The sequence below is a fragment of the Malaclemys terrapin genome, chromosome 8 (genome assembly GCF_027887155.1).
Source record: "Malaclemys terrapin pileata isolate rMalTer1 chromosome 8, rMalTer1.hap1, whole genome shotgun sequence".
Classification (NCBI taxonomy): Eukaryota; Metazoa; Chordata; order Testudines; family Emydidae; genus Malaclemys; species Malaclemys terrapin.
Window position 1 is genome coordinate 79,734,749 of NC_071512.1, and position 23,662 is coordinate 79,758,410.

A 23,662-nucleotide genomic window follows, 5' to 3' on the forward strand; every position below is an offset into this window, starting at 1 on the left:
ATGAGCCAAGGCTTCAAAACAACTAACCATATGTAGTTTTCCCAAATAAAATCTTTTAAAGTTGGAATGTTTATATTGTCCACTTCCTTTAGTGATTAGTGTCAACTGTAAACAGAGGATGAAATCCTGGTTCTATTGAAGTCAATTGCAAAACTCCCATTAAATTCAATAGGGACAGGATTTCACCCAGAGTGTTTGATAGAGTGTAATATGATGTCCATGCAGACAGTGGCTATTAAGAAGAAGAAAAGGTCTGACTTTCACTTTCATGACTACCAGTGCCTGTGCAGCTCTGGGTTATGACTTTAGCTAAGTGATTAAGAAACTGAAGAAGAATTTTACCAGTCCTACCAAAGGGTTCTACTGTGTATGTTAAACAATTGGGATTCATTATGGGATGTTGTCTGATTATTGACTAACTGAAGCTCTTAGTTATATGTGGAATAGTTCCATAAAATTCAAGTAGCTTCAAAAGCAGCGGTATCTACCATCCTAGAGAAGAGAATAGATTTAATTGCCTTACCTGCATTCCCTAATAAAGTGAGGGAGATGAGCATGCTGCCTGAATTTTGGGCTGAACCAAAGCCCATGGAAAGACTCTCATTGACTTCAGTGGGCTTTGGATCAGACACTCTGAGAGCAACACAATCTCTTCTAACACTAAAACAAGTGTGTTAACCTCATGGACCAAACAGTGTGATGGGTTGCTCCAAGCAGCTTTAAAAGATACAGGTCTTGGAAACCGCAAAGAAAAGAACTAGTGGGTTTATGGAGGAAAAACACTTATGAAGGTACATCTGTGTTGTTATCTCTTAAAGACCTGCTGCTCACAAAAATTGTGGATTCCATGTTACTAAAGGATAAAGAGAGTTGAGAATCCACTGTTGTCCTGTACTTATGGATAAAAGAGAGCAGGAGACATTTCAGAGACTGACTTCTCTGCTATAACATCAGTATGTTTAAAATAGAGGCAAAGTGTGCTTTATAAGGAAATGAGAGAGGGCCCAAAATGCCTTTAAATTTATTTTTATAATATCATTAAACAGAATTTTTAAGCCATATATTTTTATTTTGTATGTAATGCTTATAATGTAAAAAGGAGCCAATTCATGAGAAGGTTGAAATAAGGAGTTATTAACAATGAAGTCACTATTTTATTGAAACCCGATCAACTTCCCTGGGTAATTTGGGATTTTTAACAACATTTTTCAAGGCTGAAAAGAAGTGTGGGGGAGGGCGGAAGGACCTTAAGTTTGGCAGAAATGAAAAATGTTTGTTTACTATGGCAGCTTGATCTGAACATGGAAAACCTGTTTCAAACTATTCATAACTCCACCTCTCACAATCTATTTATTGTGTACTATAAATTACATGAAATATAAACAGCAAATAGAATTGTTCTGGAATCAAATACACCATTAGAGTTAATTAAATGAATGGCTTTGGGGTGGAGTGGGCGTGGGGTTGGGGGAGAGAAATCTGTCTGAGATACTAGACCAAAGGCTCCCTGCCTTACGCATTTAATGAAGTCTTAGCTGTTTGGCTCATGGACCCATTCTTCAACACATCCACCAAAATGTCACATTCTTTATGTGGGGCAGGGGGGAGTGTAGAATGTTCCTTAACCACATCAAGAACACCATTTTATACTTCCAATCTAATTAATTAAGCCTCTGTTTTTCATGCCTGAGTGACCACCCAAGGCAAAGCTCCAAGGGGGTGGGCCAGCTAGCCAAAAAAAAAAAAAAAAAAAGGTGAATTCCCAGCTCGCATTTGCTAATTACACATTTTCAGTAGAAACAAAATGTTGAAAATGCTTTCCAAAGAGTGTGTGTATATTTCTGCAGGCCCAAAGCAGCAAAACATGCTGGGGTGTTTTGTTTTGTTTTGAATAAAGGGCCTTAATTAAAGCAGGGAGGAGTGGGCAACCTCCCCTGTGCATGAGAAAATTAGAAAGGAGGCCTACAATTAATGATAAAATGAAGCGCCAATAAGGAGAGGGCTGATGGGGCTCAATGCAGTGGGAGTATGGAACGGATGGTGAAAAAAAGAAGACAGGATGTTAAAGTACCATTACCTGACTGAACTCCTAAAGAGTTAAAGATGAACTGATTATCTGTCACTGAAGTCACCAAAGAGGTGGATGAGCTGATTTCATTCTCAGTTCATTAGGTGGGAATGTAGCTTTTGTCTGCAGGGCCGGCTCCAGGCACCAGGCACCCAAGCACATGCTTGGGGCGGCACCTGGTAAGGGGCGGCAGGGGGAGCGTGGCGCAACATTCTGCGGGGGGGGGGGCCGCTCCGGCGGCGCTCGGCGGGGGGGGAGGGTGGGCTCCGGCGGTGCAGCGCTCGGCGGGGGGGCGGCGCAGGGGGGGGGCGGGGGCGGGCTCCGGCGGCGCAGGGGCGGGGGCAGCGCAGGGCTCGGGGGGGGTTCCAGCAGCACTCGGCACGGGGGGAGGGCGAACTCCGGTGCGCGGCGCTTGGCGGGGTGGGCGACGCGGGCCCGGCGGTGGAGGGGGGTTCTGGCGGCGCTTGGCAGGGGGCGGGGGTGGGCTCCGGCGGCGCGGGGCTCGGCGGCGCGGGGCTCGGTGCTCGGGGGGGATTCTGGCGGCGCTCGGCGCAGGGGAGGGGGCGGGCTCCGGCGCGTGGCGGGGGGGCAGCGCGGGGGGGGCGGCACTCGGCGGGAGGTTCGGGGGGGGCGGCGCTTTTTTTTTTGCTGCTTGGGGCAGCAAAAAAGCTAGAGCCGGCCCTGCTTGTCTGATAAGGTAGAATAAACTGTTTTGTTCTTAGTGCCCAGTATTTCAGTATTATTCTTAGTAATTAGCCTCCAAGTATTTTGATACTTACACAGAAAGATGCAATACTTTGTACTAATGTTAAAGAATATTGTGCCATACCAATACTATGCCATGTCTCTTTATTTTTCAAGTTTGTTTGCTTTACTTAGATTTAGGGAAGGGTCTGTAGGTGTCCAGCTTGTGGTCTGGGCACTTCAGAAAAGCACTGAAGTGTATTCATAGATTTCAAGGCCAGATGAGATCACTGTGATCATCTAGTTCAGCGTTTTTCAATGTTTTTGATACCAGGTACCGGCTTGCTGCCTTCCTAAACTGTGCTGGGGGGTTCACAGACTGGTCCTTGAGAAACATTGATCTAGGCTGACTCTTGTATAATACATGCCACAGAACTTCCCCAAAATAATTCCTGGAGCATATCTTTTAGAACACCATCCAATCTTTACTTCAAAATTGTCAGTTATGAAGAATTCACCATGACATTTGCTAAATTGTTCCAATGCTCAAGTTCTTTACTGAACTGGGGCCTTACTACATAAAGTGCACAGTACAAATAATAAAATATAGAAAACTATTTGTGCTACCTTGACACAGCCAGCATTAAGCCACAGCCCTGTGTTGTGCTGCACCCGAGGAGCACAATACCTCCTGGTGCTCCCCAACTGAACTGGCTGAGAAATGTTCTCCATCCACTGGCCATCTTAGACACAGGAGCAAAACCATGGCCCCCCTGCTTCCTACCCCCCTCTGTCCCTCTTCATAAACTTGCTTCCAAGCTCAGGGGCTGTCATTATGAGTAGCTGATCATTCTAACACAAACACTTTAGTAGAAGGATCCAGCTACTCTGGGACTGTAAGAGGAATTTGAGAGAATCTGGGCAGACCTTGAATGGAATACTGTAAACCCCTTTCCTCGGCCCCAACCACTGTTTGTGTGGCTGATGCAAAGTGTGCCCTTGAGATGTGCTATTGGGCCAGAAGTTTGTTTCACCTATTGCAATAACTGGTTGAAACCACTGAGAATTTTCCAACTGAGGTGAGATTTCCCAAATGAAATACTATTTTCCAACTGGGTTGCAACTCTGAGGAGTTTCACCCTTAAAACATTCCTTATCTGTCATCACTGATGCCATGGGGGAGAGGTCTGGAGCAGAAAGGGAAGGCTGAGTCCTAAAATTAAAAAGTTATTGATTAAGCCATTTGACTTTTTCCCTCCATTGTTGTATTGTAGTCCAGAAAACATATATTTAGTTTATTTTGGATGAAGGGATTCAATTTGTGATAGTGCCCTGAGAATATAATATCCTCACAGATTCACATTTCTTGTAGGAAACATTAATGAGTGTTTTCTATTGCACTGAAGAATACTATGTAGCAGAGTTGGTAGAATACTGTACAAATAGCCATTATGACAAATGTTTAGGAAGACTCTTTGTTACCAGCATAATCATGTCCCTTTTTATACACTATTTGCCAGCATTTGCATGAATCGATTCTTGTCTGTTCTCTGTACAAGTACGCATAGTCACATTCACACATTGGTCATGATGTTTAAATAAGAATATTAACTCATCATTATTTATTCTTTGGCATTCATTACTCTCCAGATTTAATCATTCAATCAGAGAACATACACAGTAGCATGTGACTTAAATGACCAAACACAAACCATAGTTAGCCCAGCAGATAGTCAAAGTGATTAGTTTGTGAACATCTCATAGGATAAAAATTGTTCATTCAAATTAGGGTCCTTTTCTGCAAACACATATGTGCATGCTTACCGTTATGCACAAGACTAGCTTTGATACCTGCGTAAGTATCACTTGCATAAATATTGGCAGGATCACAACCTAATGGTCAAATACAAACAGCAAAATATATTCTCAGAAGTCAGAATTTGGTCACGAATGAGTCATTAAAGGAAAAAGGCTAAACTTTGTCATAATTTATTAACAACAATTAATTTAACAACCCCTATGGAATTATGATAAAATATTTGCATTCTGATTTTATTTCATTAGTTTATTGTTTATTATGGTAGTACTAGAGGCCTCAGTCAGAATCAGGGCTTCATTGTGCTGGGCGTTATGCAAGCATAAAGTAGAAGACATTCCCTGCCCACAATGCTTAATCTAAGCACGTTTAAAAAAAAAAAAAAAAAAGCCCCTGAAGCAGAGAACAAAGTGCTCCAGCTACTCCCAGAATTATACTCATACAGTGTTTCACTAGTAACTGCTGAGTCTCATTATGCAGCATTATTCCACATAGTATGACCATATGTAGTCAGGGCTTGAACTGAGATGGGTTAGTGACCTGCCACTTCTTTTTGTTTGTTTGTTTGTTTTTTAGGCTGTTCTCAACATAGGCCCTGAAGCCAGGGCAGTTGACCTGGGTCATGGCCCTGCCATGTTTGGCCAGGCCAAACGTGAGTGGTACTGTAACCCAGAGCACCAGGTTGCAACACTACTGACTCAGATTTGGAGGGGGTGGGTGTAGGAGCCCATGGGCCAGAAGTGTCAGGCTGCAGGTGGATGGAAAGTTGGGGGACAAACCCATGGGCCACCCTCACTTTAAATGACATTCTGCGACTCTTGGTTCTCAAGAATCTTACCCTTCGGGATCTCACCTTTGTTTTATTTTAAAAAGCAAGGCTTTAGCTCTTATGGTTTAAAAGAAAAAAATCTTGAAAAAATGAAACAACTGTACCCAATGCAATAATTCATGCCTGAATCTGTAGAGAACCTGACACAGTGGCTCTGAGTGGGGTGACCTGCACCCTTCATTTCTATTCGGTTTTAGCTCAAATGCCCGAAGATGAAGATGATGATGATTTAAATGTCATCCTTTGTAACTATTTCACTACTACTAACTCCTATAAGGAAGGAAAGAAGAGGATCACAGATCTGCACAGTTTGGTGTAATCAATACTATAAGTGGAAGGAATTTTGGAGAAAGTCTGCTTGCCAATTTTTTTGTTCACTTCCCTCTCTGACCCTCCCAAGTGCTTCCCACTCTTGTGTGTGTGTGTGTGCGTGGTGAGTGAGTGAGTGAAAAGGCCATCAGGAAGTGCCCTAGAATGTATCTGAGCCCCAACGAAGGGGAGGCAATCCCAGGAAAGCATGCAAACCCTACATTCCACCAAACACCACCTGCAAATTAGTGAAAACCAGGTCTGTTCAGGAGCTGGTGTGGCTCAAGCAATTCCTTTCTGGCTCTTGTGGCTGCTGCGTCTCCTGTGCTGGAGTCTTAGCTAGCCAACAGCTCTTGGGTTACCCTGGTGTCACCTCTTCAAACTCTCTTCCACAACTATGAGGGTTAGAAACTTAATTAAAAAAAAAATGAAAACTGTGATTCTAATGGCATCCCAGGCCTCTGGGATTCAGGGTCTCAGGGACATTCCTATTGGGTCTGTGCCTTTATTTGTCCTGCCTAGGGTTACCATATTTCAACAAGCAAAAAAGAGGATGGGAGGAGCCCCGCCCTAGCCCCGCCCCTGCCCCTCCCACTTCCCGCCCCCCCAGAACCCCCAACCCTCCCCCCGTTCCTTGTCCCCTGACTGCCCCCTCCTGGGACCCCTGCCCCTAACTGCCCCCCGGGACTCCACTCCCTATCTAAGCCTCCTTGCCTCTTGTCCCCTGACTGCCCCAACCCTTATCCACACCCCCACCCCCAGACAGACCCCTGGGACTCCCACGCCCCATCCAACCACTCCCCACCCCCTGACAGCCCCCCCCAGAACTCCCAACCCATCTAAACCCCTCTGCTCCCTGTCCCCTGACTGCTCCGATCCCTCTCCCCACTCCTGCCCCCTGACAGCCCCCCCCAGAACTCCCAACCCATCTAAACCCCTCTGCTCCCTGTCCCCTGACTGCTCCGATCCCTCTCCCCACTCCTGCCCCCTGACAGCTCCCCCCCAGAACTCCCAGCCCCCTACCCCCCGCTCCTTGTCCCGTGACTGCCCCCTCCTGGGACCCCTGCTCCTAACTGCCCTCCAGAACCCCACCCCCTACCTAAGACTCCCTGTTCCTTGTCCCCTAACTGCCCCCTCCTAAGACCCCCCCCCAACTGCCCCCCAGGACCCTACCCCCTACCTGTACCCTGACTGCCCAAAACTTTCTCCACTCCCCTCCAAAAGCCCCCACCCGTTTCTTGACTGCCCCATCCAGAACCTCCCTGTCCCTTCTCCTGCCCCCCCTTACCCTGCTGCTCAGAACAGGGTGTTGGGCTCTGTGCCAGCCGGACACATGGCTGAGCTCCCCAGCACAACACAAAACCCGGTCCCTGGCCCTGCACAGGACTGCCGGAGCGGGCTGCAGGAGGAGGAGCTGCCGGCCGGCTCAGAATGCAGGGAGGGGGGGGTGGGAGGAGGAAGCTGCTCCGGAGTCCAGCCCGGGACTTTCCTGCAGCCCTCCCAGCCGCTCGCTCTGCTCTGCCAGGGGAGGGGGAAATCCCGGACATTGTGAGTGCTTTACAAATTCCCCCCGGACGCTATTTTTAGCACACAAAAGGAGGACATGTCCGGGTAAATCCGGACGAATGGTAACCCTAGTCCTGCCCAATGATGCATCAGAACTCTACTGAAGGGAAGTCAAACCCAAGGAGTCAGCAGAGAGTGCACGAGCATATTCCGCACATTTGCAGAGTCTGTTGTGAGCAACCTCTCATTCTGGCATCTCAGCTAGGTACAGCTTAGCTTGTAGATAGAGCGTTGGAGAGTACCACCACTCTTCCGCTATAAACACCCCAAACTGAGCTGTAAATATAATACCTACTATGCTAGGTTTGATTGCAATCCATTGTGGAATTATCTTATCTATTTTCATGAGACTTTTCACCCCAGAAAAATAAATGTGTCTCTCAACAATATTTTTGCTGTTTTTTTTTTCTTCCTTTTAGGATGAGGCAAATCCTGCCTCCGGTCTGAGAAATTGGGGGGACTCTCTTGTGGGAGTGGGGGAGCCTCTTCAGGCTACTCCACAGCTGCAATGTCAGTCCCAAGACAGAAGAAGCCCCATAGCTGTAATGTACCTCCCTCTGCAGGTGGGAAATGGCTTGTGGGTGCACACTGTTTAGAGATGCATTAGCCCTGCCTCTCTACTTGTCTCTGGCCTGCACTTGACCCCAAACAGTCCCTCTATAGCCACATGAAAGCATCCCCTGTGCTGCCTCCCAGCATCCAGTTCCTCTCCCAAACCATGGAAACAGACTAGTTCCAGTGCAGAAAAGCTGCAGCATTTCCCCCTATAACACACGAAGCAATTTTCCAGGTATTTCTTTACCACATTAATCTGGAGTCACATGTAGAATCAATGGGCTTGATTCTGATATCACTTATGCTGGTTTTATGCCACTGCAGCTAAGATGAGCCCTTAGCATCTAGAGGTGTAAAAGACTTATGAAATCCTTGTCAACTTGGGCATATTGTCCATCTGAGTTATTTGTCCAGTATTGCTTTGAATGTCCCAAACAATGAGGGGTGTGCCACTTCTCTTGAGATTCTGAGGGTCTCAGTACTGTCCTTCTCCAAAATGAATTGATCATGATAAATGAAAAGGCAGGTATCTACACCACAGCAGCATTTTTGCCTTTCATTCAGGCTTGTTCCAATATTTATTGACAAGCTAGAAGGCTTTGGGGTTTCTCTATTTTGGTTTTTGCTTATGAATGGTCATTTAAACTGTACAATGGAAACTTTGCATAAAAGCAGTACACAGAATTATTGCTCTGGAATGTACATGCCTTTGGTGTTACCTGCTTTCGCACAGCTGGAGCCCATTTTAAAGCCGCAATTTTTTTTTGATAAGAGGGTGACAAATAGTATTTCAGATCCTGAGTGCAGCTGTACAATATGTTATGTTTTAGAGTTTACAGATGAGCCCTTAAAAAGCTTATGGTGTGAGTATGGAAATTTGAAAATATTCCCTAGTCCGTGTCCATCAGAAAACTGCCAACCAACTTGTGCAATAATAATTGCTCCTCTTGAGCTTCTCTAAATTGGCCTGTCAGCTTTTCATCTGTTCTGGGGGAACAGGGCTTCTTCTTTCCCTGACCTTCATTGCTAGAAGGAAGGCACAGTATGCTGCAGATGCCCAATGTCCTGGAGTGCCAGGTGTGGCTCTTATTCTGCCTTGTCTCAGCATCTTTGCACATAGCCATGGCCTTGCCATTATAACAGGATCTGCTTTCCTGTGCACCTCTGGCCCTCACCCATGCTGCTAGAGAGCAGTTTGGGAAGAGCACGGGCACCAGATGACTTTTGAGAGACTGTGAAAGGGATGATGGGTGTTTGAAACCTGCTCCCACAATTCCCCAGGGTGGGAATATGTAATCCCACGATATGCCATGAAAATTGTCCAGAACGATGCAGTGAGCAAAGGACTCTGATATACCTACCCACACTGCACTGTGTGTAAATCAAAGAGAAGAGAAATTGAGATGAGAAATAAGGGGAGCCAGAAGACACTTGCGAAGAACAGTAGTGGATTTTTGCAAGATAAAGCCAGGCCCCCTAGCAGCAAAAGCTCAGGAACAAGGAGGCATGACTGTAGGGCTCTGCTCCATATACAGCCACAGCTCCTCATGGAAAGGAGACCTGCTCATTCTTGTGTGAAGAGAAAGAGGGAACAGCCCACCCCTACAGCCCTAAGTAGCTGATTGCTGAGAGCCTGAGTTCATGATTGAGATCAATGGACTTTGGTTTCAGCACTCACTGTTCCAATGCTTTGTCTCTCAGCCCAGTTTAATAATCACCATTTTCTTGCCATTTTGCAATCTGGAAACAATCAAACCTGTTCTCTCTTTTAGTGCTATAAAAAGTTAGGAAGGGAAAGAGAATGACAGCACACTATGTATCAGTGCAGCCTCACTCAAAAGATCAGCAAACTTAGATTTGGGCCTGAACTATAATTCTGCATTCAAATACTCACAAATTTTTGGTGAATTTGGATCTAAGCTCAGATGAAAACTTTATGGCTGTTCCCTACCTCTCATGGGCAAAATCTTAAATACCCGAAGTTCAATGAGTTTTGTAAGTTCGCCATAGTATTTAAATATCCACCTTTCCTTGGAGTGAACATAAGACCAGTTTAAAGTTTCCTATGATTTTTGGGTCTGGTTGTAAACATTTCCCACATGCACCACTTTATTTATTTTGAGCTTCGTAACATGTTGGCTTTCTTGAAACTGCGTTGGGACATTTGAGTGAAGTTTTTTTGTTCTTTTAAATCAATAAAATGTACTTTTTTAAAGACAATGGAACACTCAAATTAAGAAGTTTAATAGAGAAGTGTGTCAAGCTGCTAGCTTTTTATTTTAGGGCTACATGTTAGGCTACGTCCTCCTAAGGATATGAACTAAGAGGCAGAAGGACTGAATACCTAGCAGTGCTAAGTAACATTTTCTTTTATCTAAAGTCACCGTAAAGAAACTTTCTCCCTGTTGCTGTCTCTTTCTGACTTGTAGCCTTTTATTTCTGTCTGGATTTTTGTAATTAGTTGTTCATTCCAGAAAGACATTTACCAGGAAACCAATTAATTTTGGAAAATAAATTATTTTAGAGGTTTCGCTCATGTGTAATGTCTAAAAAAATTCTGCCTGAAGTAATTACAATATTTTTATGAAGTAATAGTTCTCCAATTTAGCATAATTCTGTACTTGTAGTTCACTCATTATTGCCTCTTCCTCCAGCCATTCCCCTTCAATCAATCAATCAATACAAAAAAACTTACTGTAAATTTTGGCACAGACTTATAGTTGCATCATTTTCTTAGAAGTCACGTGCTTTGGATTTCCTCTTGTTTGTGATATACTGAAATGTCTTTCAGGTGTTTGTTTTTAAAAAAAATTCAGGAAAGCATAATAAAACTTCCTTTACATTTTTTTTAAAATAGCCAATAAATTAGTCTACTGTATCTTATCAAACTGCCACATAAGTCTATGACTGAACCTTATACCACAAGGTCAGGCATTTACTTAGACAGCTAGATTGGTTAGAGGGAAAGCAGGCTTAACTAAACGTACTTTCAGTTCCTGTTTCCAATTGAGACTCTTCTCTGCATGGGGCCACGCCCACAGTAAAAGCTCATTGGTCCAGATGCTTCAACTTCCTACACAAACAAACTTCTGCTGTATTGCTAAATTGAAAGAAGCAGCTTGTTGTCATGGTGTATTCTAAAGTCTGGATTCAGGACAGAGGGACAGTATTTTAGTTGCTGATATGTGATGCTGACGCTGTGCTGCATGAAGAAGTTTTCATTTATAAATGTTGGACTTGTGCCCAGACTGCTATGGTAGAATCTGGAAGAAAACACAATAAGGAGAAGAACGTCAGACCAATTTTGCAGGAACATATGTGGGGGGGAAAAGGCTTTAACAAAAGACATTTTTCGAACAGTGAAAGAACTAGACCATGGACAATAGTTATGAATCTTTAAAAATCTATCCTGCGTCAACCACTATTATCCATGCAGGTAACTATGTTCTTCATAATTAAGCTAAAGAATACCTGACTGTATCTACCATAGCCTGTATTTATATCGGGGAGGAGAAGAGGGGAGGGAAATAGGAAATAGAATGAAACTTTACAATTTCAGTGCCTGTTGCTTCAAGTTTATTGTTTTTCTCTTTTAATATTGTTACCAAAAACAGGATCTTGGAGAAAGGGATGGTTATGAAAATGTGTTTGTCTGAAGTGCTTATTCAGGATTGAATACGAATTTATTATTAGTTCATAGCTTTAGCAAATGTAGGATGTTTTGGGTCTGTCCCACAAGAGACAGTGCTGTGTCTGGGTACAAGGTACTGTGAGCATGTCATAAGCCCATATTCTGCAAGATAAAAGATATAAGAAAGAAGGTGTGCATTTTTGGTACCAGCTGGATGTGTGTGTTTTTGGCCTCAAAGGAGAACTTTGGCTGTTATGGAAAATTACCCAAGGTTAGGATCCGTGAAAGCATGAGTGGTTATAGGTCCTTGACCTCTTAGATTACTCCTTGGTTGTTGGAAGCGGCATTGTCCAAAAAATGAAAGGAAGGGTGGGAGGGAATTGGGTGGGGGGAACATAAAAATAAACAAACAGAGCTCCATTTTTTGATCTTCTAGAGTTAAAAAATACAGCAGAATTTGAAACTATGGTAGATTAGTGTTCTGAGATGTTGGGCCAGATTTTCAGCTGGTATAAATGGGTGTAACTGAGCTATGCTGATTTACCCCAGTTGAAAACCTGGCCCATATCTTTTAAAATTTGCCTTGACTACTATTTTGAAATTAAAAAAAAAAATCACACGACAGAGTCAACGAAGGAAAATTCAACGTGTACACTTAAAAAGAAGGGCAAAACCAAAGACATAGGACCAGGTATTGCAGCTACTTACACCTCATGCAACCCCATTGACTCTAGTGAGGTTGCACAGCATGGAATTTGGCCCACAATGTATGTATTGCTATAATTATTAATATCTGTAACAGCTGTTTGAGGTCACTGGACATGAGTCAGCACTCCAGAGACAAGTTAGGCAGGTAATAAATACCAATCAACATTAATAAAACTTTTGCTTGGCTCTTAAGAATAACAGCTTTGAGGATCCTATTGCCATCAAAATAGGAAATACTAACCTGGTATATACACACAATTTAAAAAATGCAGATAAAATTGAGTAGGATTGGGTTGCCATCCAAGAGCGATCTTGGCAGGGTGGTGATGGGCTAAGAGAGGAAAGAACAGAACAGTTGGCTGCACTTTTGTTTTAGATACCTCAGTTGTTAGCACTAAATTAAACATCATGGATGAAAGCTGCAAATCATGCTTTTATACAGAGGTGAAATGCTACAGGTGGGAGACAAATGGAGTAAAAAGTGAACCAGGTTTACAATGTGAATAAAAATCCACTTATCTTCCTTCAAGGATCAATTGGTCATTGTTCCAAGAGCACTTTTTCCCCTTCTTTTTTTAAATGCCATTTTACTTGTTGACTGATACTACATTTTTTGCAGATACCACTTACATGCTTAGGAAATTGTGTCAATTTTCTCCACAAAGAACTGATCCTACAGTCCTAACTCAGGCCAAACTGCCAGTGAAGCAAATGGAAGTTTAAATAGGAGTTAGGACTGTAGGATTGAACCTACAGGTGAACATTAACACACAACAACAGAGCAGCTAACGGTGCCGCATTGTGATTATATGGTGTTACTTTTGTCCTTAAATCAGGCAAACTTCAGGACTTCCTAACTGGGTAGGTTGGCTATTTCAGATGCTGTGATGGTGAGGACGACACAAGCAGCGAGACCGAGTAGCTAAATCAGATGAATAAACACCCAGAAGTACCCCTCTGGAAAGCAGTATATTATTATTTACCTTTTTGCCAAGCACTGGTGCTGTGTTTAGTGCTATACAGATAGAGGAGTATGCAGTGTGGACAGAATATAAGCTTGGCCTTGGCTCCCAGAATGTACAGTCTAAACAGCAAAGGGTTTGTAATGCCAACAGATCCAGAATTGGCCTGGCATACAGGAAATTCTGGATATGTAGAGCCAGTGTTCACTCCAGCAGAGTGGGCAAGTAGAAGGTTTGACTGAGAGAGACTGGAGTGCACAGGTGCTTTGGCTAGTTCTAGTTTCTGGAAAATACCCTTAGGGTCAGCAGTGTACAAATTAAATCAACTTCAGGGTGCTCTGTAATCCGTGCCACCGGGCTGAAGTGGACACAGAATATGTGGTGCCATATTGCTGACCCCATGTGTCCAGAACTAAAAAAAAAAAAAAAAAATCGTGAAATTGGTTTAAAAATAGAGATTAGAAAAATAATATTTTTGTTTTTTGCCTAATTCTCTTCAATTTGTGTTCAATCATTTTGGACTCTAAGTTCAAACCTGATTATATGCTCAGAAAGGCTCTTCGCTACTTGGTGCGGACTGCTCATATCCTTTCCTACCTCATGGGTATGGGGACCTGCCAAGCTATCCTTCTTGCTTTCTACACAAGATAGGCAGCTGCCCACTCACATACTCCCTCCACAGTTCTCTGCCTACCTCTGGCCTGTATTCAGTGCTTCTCATTCACTTGCACTTCTCTTGCTCCCCATCACATTCTCCTTCTCTACCATGCCACTTTCCTCTCTATCTTCTCAACCTGCCTCCCTGAATCTGCTTCCTGCTCCCTACATTCCAGACTCCATTTTCTCTCCTCCTTCCTAAATATCCCCTTCCTTTCTGCATCCATAGTCTCATTCCCATTACTTCCACATTCTCCTGTCCTCTACCTGGCCTCCTCATCTTGGTAATTAAGGGGCTACCATCTTCCCTGATGGCAATTTAGTTTCAGCCCCAGTGGAAGCAATGAGAGGGTCCAGATCTCAATGAAACAGAATGGGACAGGATCCTCACATATGGAGGAAGGGCAGAAAAGAAAAGAATATGGATCCTCACATATGGAGGAAGGGCAGAAAAGAACTCTGAGAAAAACTAATAGAAAGAGCTTGTAAAAGAACAGATGTTACTTTTCTAGAGTAGAGAGGCTGATATTGACGATATCTGCCCGAAATACTTTGTTGATGATAAATTGACATGGCTAAAATGGATAGGTTGTTTTAAGCAGTTTGTGTGGCATCTGGAATTGTCAATAAGAATAATGAGCACCAAGTAAACTGCCTTACGTACACCATGAGAAATGAATTCGACAACATTCTGATAACTGCAGATTAGAAAAATGTGTATGGTACGCATTTCATTAGGAAACCTGAGGAACTCTGACAGAAGACTTTAGGAACAGGTATCAAAGAAGGGACAGCTACCTCTAGGAGATGTACCAAAACTCTACAGCATTCCTGGAAAATTAATTGTGCCCACCCGGAGCTTCTGAATGCTATAAATATTAGAAAAAGGGTCATTAGGAAATATTATGCAGCTCATGAAAGCAGGTGGAGATGATATACAGTGAAAAAGAATCATAGAAAGAGCAGATGTTTTAGTCAACTGACCACTGTGGACATTTTATATACACTTTGGGTGTAAATAGCTCCAGATCTGAAAAGTAACATTTTGTATGCATATTACACTCGCTTTGCACAAGTGTAAATGGATACAGAAAGTGAAGAATGAGGCCCAAGGTCTTTTGGAAACTGTACTTGTGGGAGTAGTGTCAGATGGCAGCTGTGGAAATAAGGGTGGGGAAGAATGTGGGATATTTGCTAGCTGGCTCATCCAACACGGGATATTTATTTGTTCATTAATGTATTTTATGAATATTGTACAGGTTACACAGTAGACTACTTTGCTGATTATTCTTTGTTCAGGGTTTACAATCCATGACTTGATAGAAAGTATGCTCTGGAATTGGCAGTGCTCTGCAACTTACTAGAAAGAGATTGGAAAAATAAGCCTTTGCTGAGACAATTATTCAAGTAATACATTATAACTTGTTTTTCCTTTTTTTAATTTATGTATATTTAAAAAATATATATTTTTCCAGAGCACACTTTCTCTGTGTGTGTGTGTGTGTGTGTGTGTATAAACAAGACTTCACTATCCCTTTTACATTGCAATGGAAAAACAAGCATATAAGGAAAATATAAACACAATTATAAAAAAATAGGAAGAATACTGATGTAACTTTCTGTTAAATTTCATAATTTGCAAATTAATCCAATGGTTCAGCTAACATGATGGGCTAAATTCATCTTGTGTAAATCATAGAATCATAGAATATCAGGGTTGGAAGGGACCTCAGGAGATCATCTAGTCCAACCCCCTGCTCAAAGCAGGACCAATCCCAACTAAATCATCCCAGCCAGGACTTTGTCAAGCCAGGCCTTAAAAACCGCTAAGGAAGGAGATTCCACCACCTCCCTAGGTAACCCATTCCAGTGCTTCAACACCCTTCTAGTGAAATAGTGTTTCCTAATATCCAACCTAGACCTCCCCCACTGCAACTTGAGACCATTGCTCCTTGTTCTGTCAGCTGGTACCACTGAGAACAGTCTATATGTGCTAACCAGACACTGTCAACTTAAAATTTGACTTAAAATGTAAGTGTGCTATGAAAGCTTTTATAAACCTTAAGCAGATTGAAATGTTTGCAGATTTTAGTTCCACTGAAATGAGCTGCTTTTAAACAAAAAACAACAAACAGTGTCTTGCTAGAACTTCAAGCTCTGCAGCACTGAGTTTCTGAAAGTGAAACTGACTACAAATAAAAGTGAAACTGGTGTTGTTTTTCTTTGTCCAATCTCAGAGAAATGGCAAAAGTAAACAGAGAGCTTAAGTGGAAGTCCAATCCTAGGCCTTGTCTACACTACGAGAGTAGTTCGATTTTACTTAAATCGAATTTTTGGAATCGATATTGCAAAGTCGAACGTGTGTGTCCACACTAAGGACAGTAATTCGACTTTGTGAGTCCACACTAACGGGGAAAGCGTCGACATTGGAAGTGGTGCACTGTGGTCAGCTATCCCACAGTTCCCGGAGTCCCCGCTGCCCATTGGAATTCTGGGTGGAGCCGCAAATGCCTTCTGGGTAAAAAAAAGGTGTCCAGGGTGCTTTTGGGTAACTGTCGTCATCCGTCCATAACTCCCGCCCTCCCTCCCTGAAAGCGCCGGCGGGAAATCAGTTCGCGCACTTTTCTAGTCAGTGACAGCGTGGACGCCACAGCACTGCGAGCATGGAGCCTGCTGCAACCATCACTGCAGTTGTGGCCGCTCTCAACGCCTCGCAACTTATCATACACCTTTCCCTGAGGCAGATGCAGAAAAGTCAGGCGAGGAGGCTACGTCAACGCGGTGATGGCCTGAAGTCTGAGAGTAGCACAGACCTCTCAGAAAGCAGGGGACCCAGCGCCGAGAACATCACGGTGGCAATGGGTCATGTTGATGCCGTGGAAAGGAGATTCTGGGCACGGGAAACAAGCACTGAGTGGTGGGACCGCATAGTGCTGCAGGTCTGGGATGAATCCCAGTGGCTGCGAAACTTTCGCATGCGGAAGGGAACTTTCCTGGAACTTTGTGAGTTGCTGTCCCCTGCCCTGAAGCGCAATGACACCCGGATGCGAGCAGCCCTGACTGTCCAGAAGCGAGTGGCCATAGCCCTGTGGAAGCTTGCAACGCCAGACAGCTACCGGTCAGTCGCGAACCAGTTTGGGGTGGGCAAATCTACCGTGGGGGTTGTTGTGATGCAAGTAGCCAAGGCAATCGTTGATGTACTGCTGCCAAAGGTAGTGACCCTGGGAAACGTGGAGGCGATCATAGATGGCTTCGCAGCGATGGGATTCCCAAACTGCGGTGGGGCCATAGATGGAACTCACATCCCTATCCTGGCACCGGAACACCAGGCCAGCCAGTACATTAACAGAAAGGGCTACTTTTCCATGGTGCTGCAAGCACTGGTGGACCACAGGGGACGTTTTACCAACATCTACGTGGGATGGCCGGGCAAGGTTCATGACGCTCGTGTTTTCAGGAACTCTGGTCTGTTTAGACGGCTGCAGCAAGGTATTTACTTCCCGGACCACAAAATAACTCTTGGGGATGTGGAGATGCCTATAGTCATCCTCGGGGACCCAGCCTACCCGCTAATGCCCTGGCTCATGAAGCCCTATACTGGCGCCCTGGACACTGAAAAAGAACTCTTCAACTACCGGCTGAGCAAGTGCAGAATGGTGGTGGAGTGTGCTTTTGGCCGTCTCAAGGGGAGATGGAGAAGCTTACTGACTCGCTGTGATCTCAGCGAAACCAATATCCCCATTGTTATTGCAGCTTGCTGTGTGCTCCACAATCTCTGTGAGAGCAAGGGGGAGACCTTTATGGCGGGGTGGGAGGTTGAGGAAAATAGCCTGGCTGCTGATTACTCACAGCCAGACAGCCGGGCGATTAGAAGAGACCAGCGGGAAGCGCTGTGCATCCGGGAGGCTTTGAAAGCAAAGTTCCTGAGTGAGCAGGGTAACCTGTGACTTTAAAGTTTGTGTATTGAGAAGCTAAACCTGCCCCCATTTCTTTGCCCAGTTAATGTTGACTATCCTATCCAGTTACATACCCCCTTCACCCCACTTCCAACACACATTTCAAAATAAAAATAGTTCTACTTTGTTAAAGCACACCGTTTTCTTTAATACTGTATTCGCGGGAATTTTTTAAAACTGGGACGCAGACTGTGGTGCGGAGCGGGTGTACTGTAGTGGCGCGAATGCAGCTTCTAAACTCAAGGATTGACAGGCTCCGCTGCGGTGGGATGGTTGTTTCAACGGAGCCTGTCACCCCTCCTGATAGGGACTGTGTGTATGGGGGGGTCTATGTGACTTTGTGGCAGGGGGAGGACGGTTACAGATCCCCTGCTGTGTGGCTCTGTGATCCTGCCTAAGGACCGCCGCTTAAGATCTGTAACTGCCCTCCCCTGCCACAAAGTCACAGAGCAACCCACCCCCCACCACATAACATGAAAACAACCTCCCAGACTAACCAGGGTAACTAGTCACTGCATCACTGCACTATGTATGTGCCCTGCTGCTGTGCCTGCCCCCGACTATATACCCTGCCAAAGGTGACTGTCCTGTCGAATTACCAACCCCCTATCCCCCCCTCCTGCAAAAGAACATGATGGAAACAGTAGTTAACAGAAACGTATTTTTTATTATCAACCAAACATGGAACTGGGAAAGTGAAACTTGGACGGGGGCTTGTGTCAGGCGGGAAGGAAAGAACTTGTCAAATTTTGGGGAATGAGAGCCTTCTGCTGCTCGAGCTCTCTGCAGGGGTGGAGTGAGAGTTAGCAGGGACTCTGCCGCCTCTCCTTCTGTGCACTTTGGGTGAGGGGAGTATGGGACTTGGTGGCGGGGGAGGGCGGTTAGAGATGGACTGCAGCGGGGCTCTGTCCTCCTGCCTCCGTTCCTGCAGAACATCCACAAGGCGCCGGAGCGTGTCCGTTTGCTCCCTCATTAGTCCAAGCAGGGTTTGAGTCGCCTGCTGGTCTTCCTGACGCCACCTCTCCTCCCGATCCATGTTGGCTTGGTGCATTCGGGTCAAGTTCTCCCGCCACTGGGTCTGCTGTGCTGCCTGGGCTCTGGAGCAGGCTATAAGCTCCGAGAACATGTCCTCCCGTGTCCTCTTCTTCTTATGCCTAATCCGCGCTAGCCTCTGGGAGTGTGATGACAGGCTAGGTTGTGAGACAGTCGCAGATGGGGCTGTGGGAATGGGAAAAAGGGAGTGAATTCCTCAGAAAGATAAATGTAGTTGTGAACAAAGAACATAGTCTTTCTCTGTTAACAAGACCATGCACAGCACCTCTCACATGCGCACTCAGCACAAGGTCGAATTCTCGGCCTTCGCATTCAGTGCCTGGGGTCTTGCACAGCACATTTGAGAACCGTGTCAGGACAACGGAATTTCTGTTGCAGGCAGACATGGTAAGCCGTAGACTTGTGGCAGCTTAAAACTTTAATATTAGCAATGGCCTCATTTCACATTGAAATCAATGTCAGTCCCTGCTGCCAGCAATTCGGCAAGCAGGAAGTCTGCTCCTGTCCCACACCCTCGCGGCTGTCCCCGGGAACGATCCCTTTCGGCTGCCCCTCTCCCGCCTCCACCGCGTGGCTGCAAACCAGCGGTTACAGTTCTGTAAAGGAACGGCAAAGCAGTCCCAACACTAACATTCCCCTACCTCATTCAAAGCAGGTCATCATGAGCGACATCACCCTCATGAGGATCTCTGACAGCGAGAAAGAGAGAATGCTCCGGGAAAGCCTGCAAAGACCAGGGCCGTATGCCGCCATGCTGTGCAGAGCAATGATTCCAGAGTACTTGATAGTCTCGTGGCGTGGCAACGTGTCCTACTACGGAGGACCCAATAAGGCCGCTCTCCCCAAGAACCTAATGCAGCGGATTTCCAATTACCTCCAGGAGAGCTTCCTCGAGATGTCACAGGAGGATTTCTGCTCCATCCCCGGACATATAGACCGCATTTTACTGTAGCTGCTGTAGCAGTGACTAACCAGTAGAGCGGCTTGGGCAGGACAATCATGCAAAACCGGACATTGCTAGATTTTTTTTCAATAGTTGCACTGCCCATGACTGAACCGTTAAGCTAATCAAACTAATCATGAGAAACCCATTTTTTAAATTGTTAATATTCCTGTTCTGTTACAAATAAATGTTTAGATTTTTACAACACTTACTGGCTGATCCTTCCCCAGATTCTGTGTCCGGGGTAACGGCTGGGGAGGGTTGGTAGGGGATCTCTGTAAGGGTGATGAAGAGATCCTGGCTGTCGGGGAAATCAGCGTTGTGAGCGCTGTCGACTGCCTCGTCCTCCTCATCTCCTTCCTCATCTTCCCCGTCCGCTAACATGTCCGAGGATCCAGCCGTGGACACTATCCCATCCTCAGAGTCCACGGTCACTGGTGGGGTAGTGGTGGCGGCCGCACCGAGGATGGAATGCAGTGCCTCGTAGAAACGGGATGTCTGGGGATGGGATCCGGAGCGTCCGTTTGCCTCTTTGGTCTTCTGGTAGCCTTGTCTCAGCTCCTTGATTTTCACGCGGCACTGCGTTACATCCCGGCTGTATCCTCTCTCTGCCATGTCTTTAGAGATCTTCTCGTAGATCTTTGCATTCCGTCTTTTGGATCGCAGCTCGGAAAGCACGGACTCATCGCCCCACACAGCGATGAGATCCAAGACTTCCCGATCAGTCCATGCTGGGGCCCTCTTTCTATTCTGAGATTGCACGGCCATCACTGCTGGAGAGCTCTGCATCGTTGCCAGTGCTGCTGAGCTCGCCACGATGTCCAGACAGGAAATGAGATTCAAACTGGCCAGACAGGAAAAGGAATTCAAATTCAAATTTTCCCGGGGCTTTTCCTGTGTGGCAGTTCAGAGCATCCGAGCTCGTACTGCTGTCCAGAGCGTCAACAGAGTGGTGCACTGTGGGATAGCTCCCGGAGCTATTAGCGTCGATTTCCATCCACACCTAGCGTAATTCGACATGGCCATGTCGAATTTAGCGCTACTCCCCTCGTCGGGGAGGAGTACAGAAGTCGAATTAAAGAGACCTCTATGTCGAACTAAATACCTTTGCGGTGTGGACGGGTGCAGGGTTAATTCGATGTAACGGCGCTAACTTCGACATAAACGCCTAGTGTAGACCAGGCCCTAGTGAGGTAAATAGAAAGGAGCATAAACACTGCCAAATTAAGTGTAAAAATGTAATAAGAAAAGCCAAAAAGAAGTTTGAAGAACAGCTAGCCAAAAACTCAAAAGGTAATAAAATGTTTTTTAAGTAGATCAGAAGCAGGAAGCCTGCTAACCTACCACTGGGGCCCCTGGACAATTGAGATACAAAAGGAGCACTTAAAGACGATAAAGTCATTGCGGAGAAACTAAATGAATTCTTTGCTTCAGTCTTCACGACTGAGGATGTTAGGGAGATTCCCAAACCTGACCTGGCTTTTGTAGGTGACAAATCTGGGGAATTGTCACAGATTGAGGTGTCAATAGAGGAGGTTTTGGAATTAATTGATAAACTTAACAGTAACAAGTCACCGGGACTAGATGGCATTCACCCAAGAGTTCTGAAAGACCTCAAATGTGAAATTGCGGAACTACTAATAATTATGGTTTGTAACCTGTTCTTTAAATCGGCTTCTGTACCCAATGTCTGGAAGATAGCTAAAGTAACGCCAATATTTAAAAAGGGCTCTAGAGGTGATCCCAGCAATTACAGACCGGTAAGTCTAACATCAGTACTGGGCAAATTAGTTGAAACAATTGTAAAGAATAAAATTGTTAGACACATAGAAGAACATAAATTGGTGGGCAAAAGTCAACATGGTTTCTGTAAAGGGAAATCGTGATTTACTAATCTATTAGAGTTCTTTGAAGGGGTCAAAAAACATGTGGACAAGGGGGATCCAGTGGACATAGTGTACTTAGATTTCCAGAAAGGCTGACAAGGTCCCTCACCAAAGGCTCTTACATAAATAAAGTTGTCATGGGATAAGAGGGAAGATCTTTTCATGGATTGAGAACTGGTTAAAAGATAGGGAACAAAGGGTAGGAATAAATGATACATTTTCAGAATGGAGAGGGGTAACTAGTGGTGTTCCCCAAGGGTCAGTCCTAGGACCAATCCTATTCAACTTATTCATAAATGATCTGGAGAAAGGGGTAAACAGAGAGGTGGCAAAGTTTGCAGATGATACTAAACTGCTCAAGATAGTTAAGACCAAAGCAGACTGTGAAGAACTGCAAAAAGATCTCACAAAACTAAGTGATTGGGCAACAAAATGGCAAATGAAATTTAATGTGGATAAATGTAAAGTAATGCACATTGGAAAAAATAACCCCAACTATACATAGAATATGATGGGGGTTAATTTAGCTACAACTAATCAGGAAAAAGACGTCCACGCAGTGTTCAGCTGCAGTCAAAAAAGCAAACAGGATGATAAGAATCATTAAAAAGGGGATAGAGAATAAGATGGAGAATATCTTATTGCCCTTATATAAATCCATGGTGCACCCACATCTTGAATACTGTGTACAGATGTTGTCTCCTCATCTCAAAAAAGATATACTGGCATTAGAAAAGGTTCAGAGAAGGTCAATTAAAATGATTAGGGGTTTGGAACGGGTCCCATATGAGGAGAGATTAAAGAGGTTAGGACTTTTCAGCTTGGAAAAGAGGAGACTAAGGGGGGATATGATAGAGGTATATAAAATCATGAGTGATCTGGAGAAAGTGAATAAGAAAAAGTTATTTATTTGTTCCCATAATACAAGACCTAGGGGCCACCAAATGAAATTAATGGGCAGCAGGTTTAAAACAAATAAAAGGAAGTTCTTCACACAGCTCACAGTCAACTTGTGGAACTCCTTGCCTGAGGAGAAGGCTAGGACTATAACAGTTTAAAAGAGAACTGGATATGTTCATGGAGGTTAAGTCTATTAATGGCTATTAGCCAGGATGGGTTACGAATGGTGTCCCTAGCCTCTGTTTATCAGAGGGTGGTGATGGACAGCAGGAGAGAGATCACTTGATCATTACCTGTTAGGTTTACTCCCTCTGGTACCTGGCATTGGCCACTGTCGGAGACAGGATACTGGGCTGGATGGACCTTTGGTCTGACTCAGTATAGCCATTCTTATGTAAGTAGCCATAAGTAAACTGGGTTTAAAAAAAATCCATTCACTTACGATATTAAAAGAAGGTGACCTTGATAACATACAGTATGTAGAGAGTCTCCCTGAGTGCCTGCTCCACAATATCCCTCCCTCAACTCAATGGAAATGCTGATATTCAGCTGCAACAGGGACCTCTTTTGGACCCTACTATGATGAGTGAACTTCAGTCACTTGAACATAGCCTTTTTGAACTGATTAATACACACAGCTTTATCTTATTTATTGTGTCTTCCCCCACTCCTTTTTCAAATGACTCACTGTTAAAGAAAGATTTATTTAAATTCTTCAGTGAAGTTCTCTTCTAATGCAAACCGTGATTCTGCCTCTAGCAGTACGAGATGCAGTAACTCAATAGTCCTAAGATTTCTTTTCTTAATTCTTAAATGTTTCCCTTCCTCCTTCCCTTGTGGGATAGGTGAGAAAAGCGATTGCCTCCAGTGCTTAATGCATCACACAACTCAAAAACTCACTGCATCCTTGTAATTTTGAATCCCAGCCCAGCTGGTGGTTCCTGGATTTCAGACTCTGAATATGAGTTCAGCACTTTTAAATCAATCACTCTGAACAGTATTTCTGTCAAGGAGAAACCTTTTTTTGGTGGTGGGGGGGTGGAGGGGGGCGGAGGCAGGAAGGCTTTCTTTATTTTCAGAGGCAGGCCCTGAGAAGTGAACACACTCATAAATGTATCCAGCATGTAGAGAAATATTAA

General features: G+C 44.6%; 1 protein-coding gene across 1 annotated transcript in view; it reads left to right on the forward strand.

Annotated features, from left to right (window-relative positions):
* The first annotated feature begins 10,868 nt into the window (after nucleotides 1–10,868).
* The window catches only part of LOC128842354 (uncharacterized), a 197,971-nt gene continuing 185,177 nt past the window's right edge, over nucleotides 10,869–23,662 (forward strand). Inside the window, exon 1 of the mRNA XM_054038291.1 lies at nucleotides 10,869–11,263. Coding sequence (XP_053894266.1) covers nucleotides 11,203–11,263 — 61 coding nt within the window. The 5' untranslated portion in view covers nucleotides 10,869–11,202. The remainder of the gene's footprint in view (nucleotides 11,264–23,662) is intronic.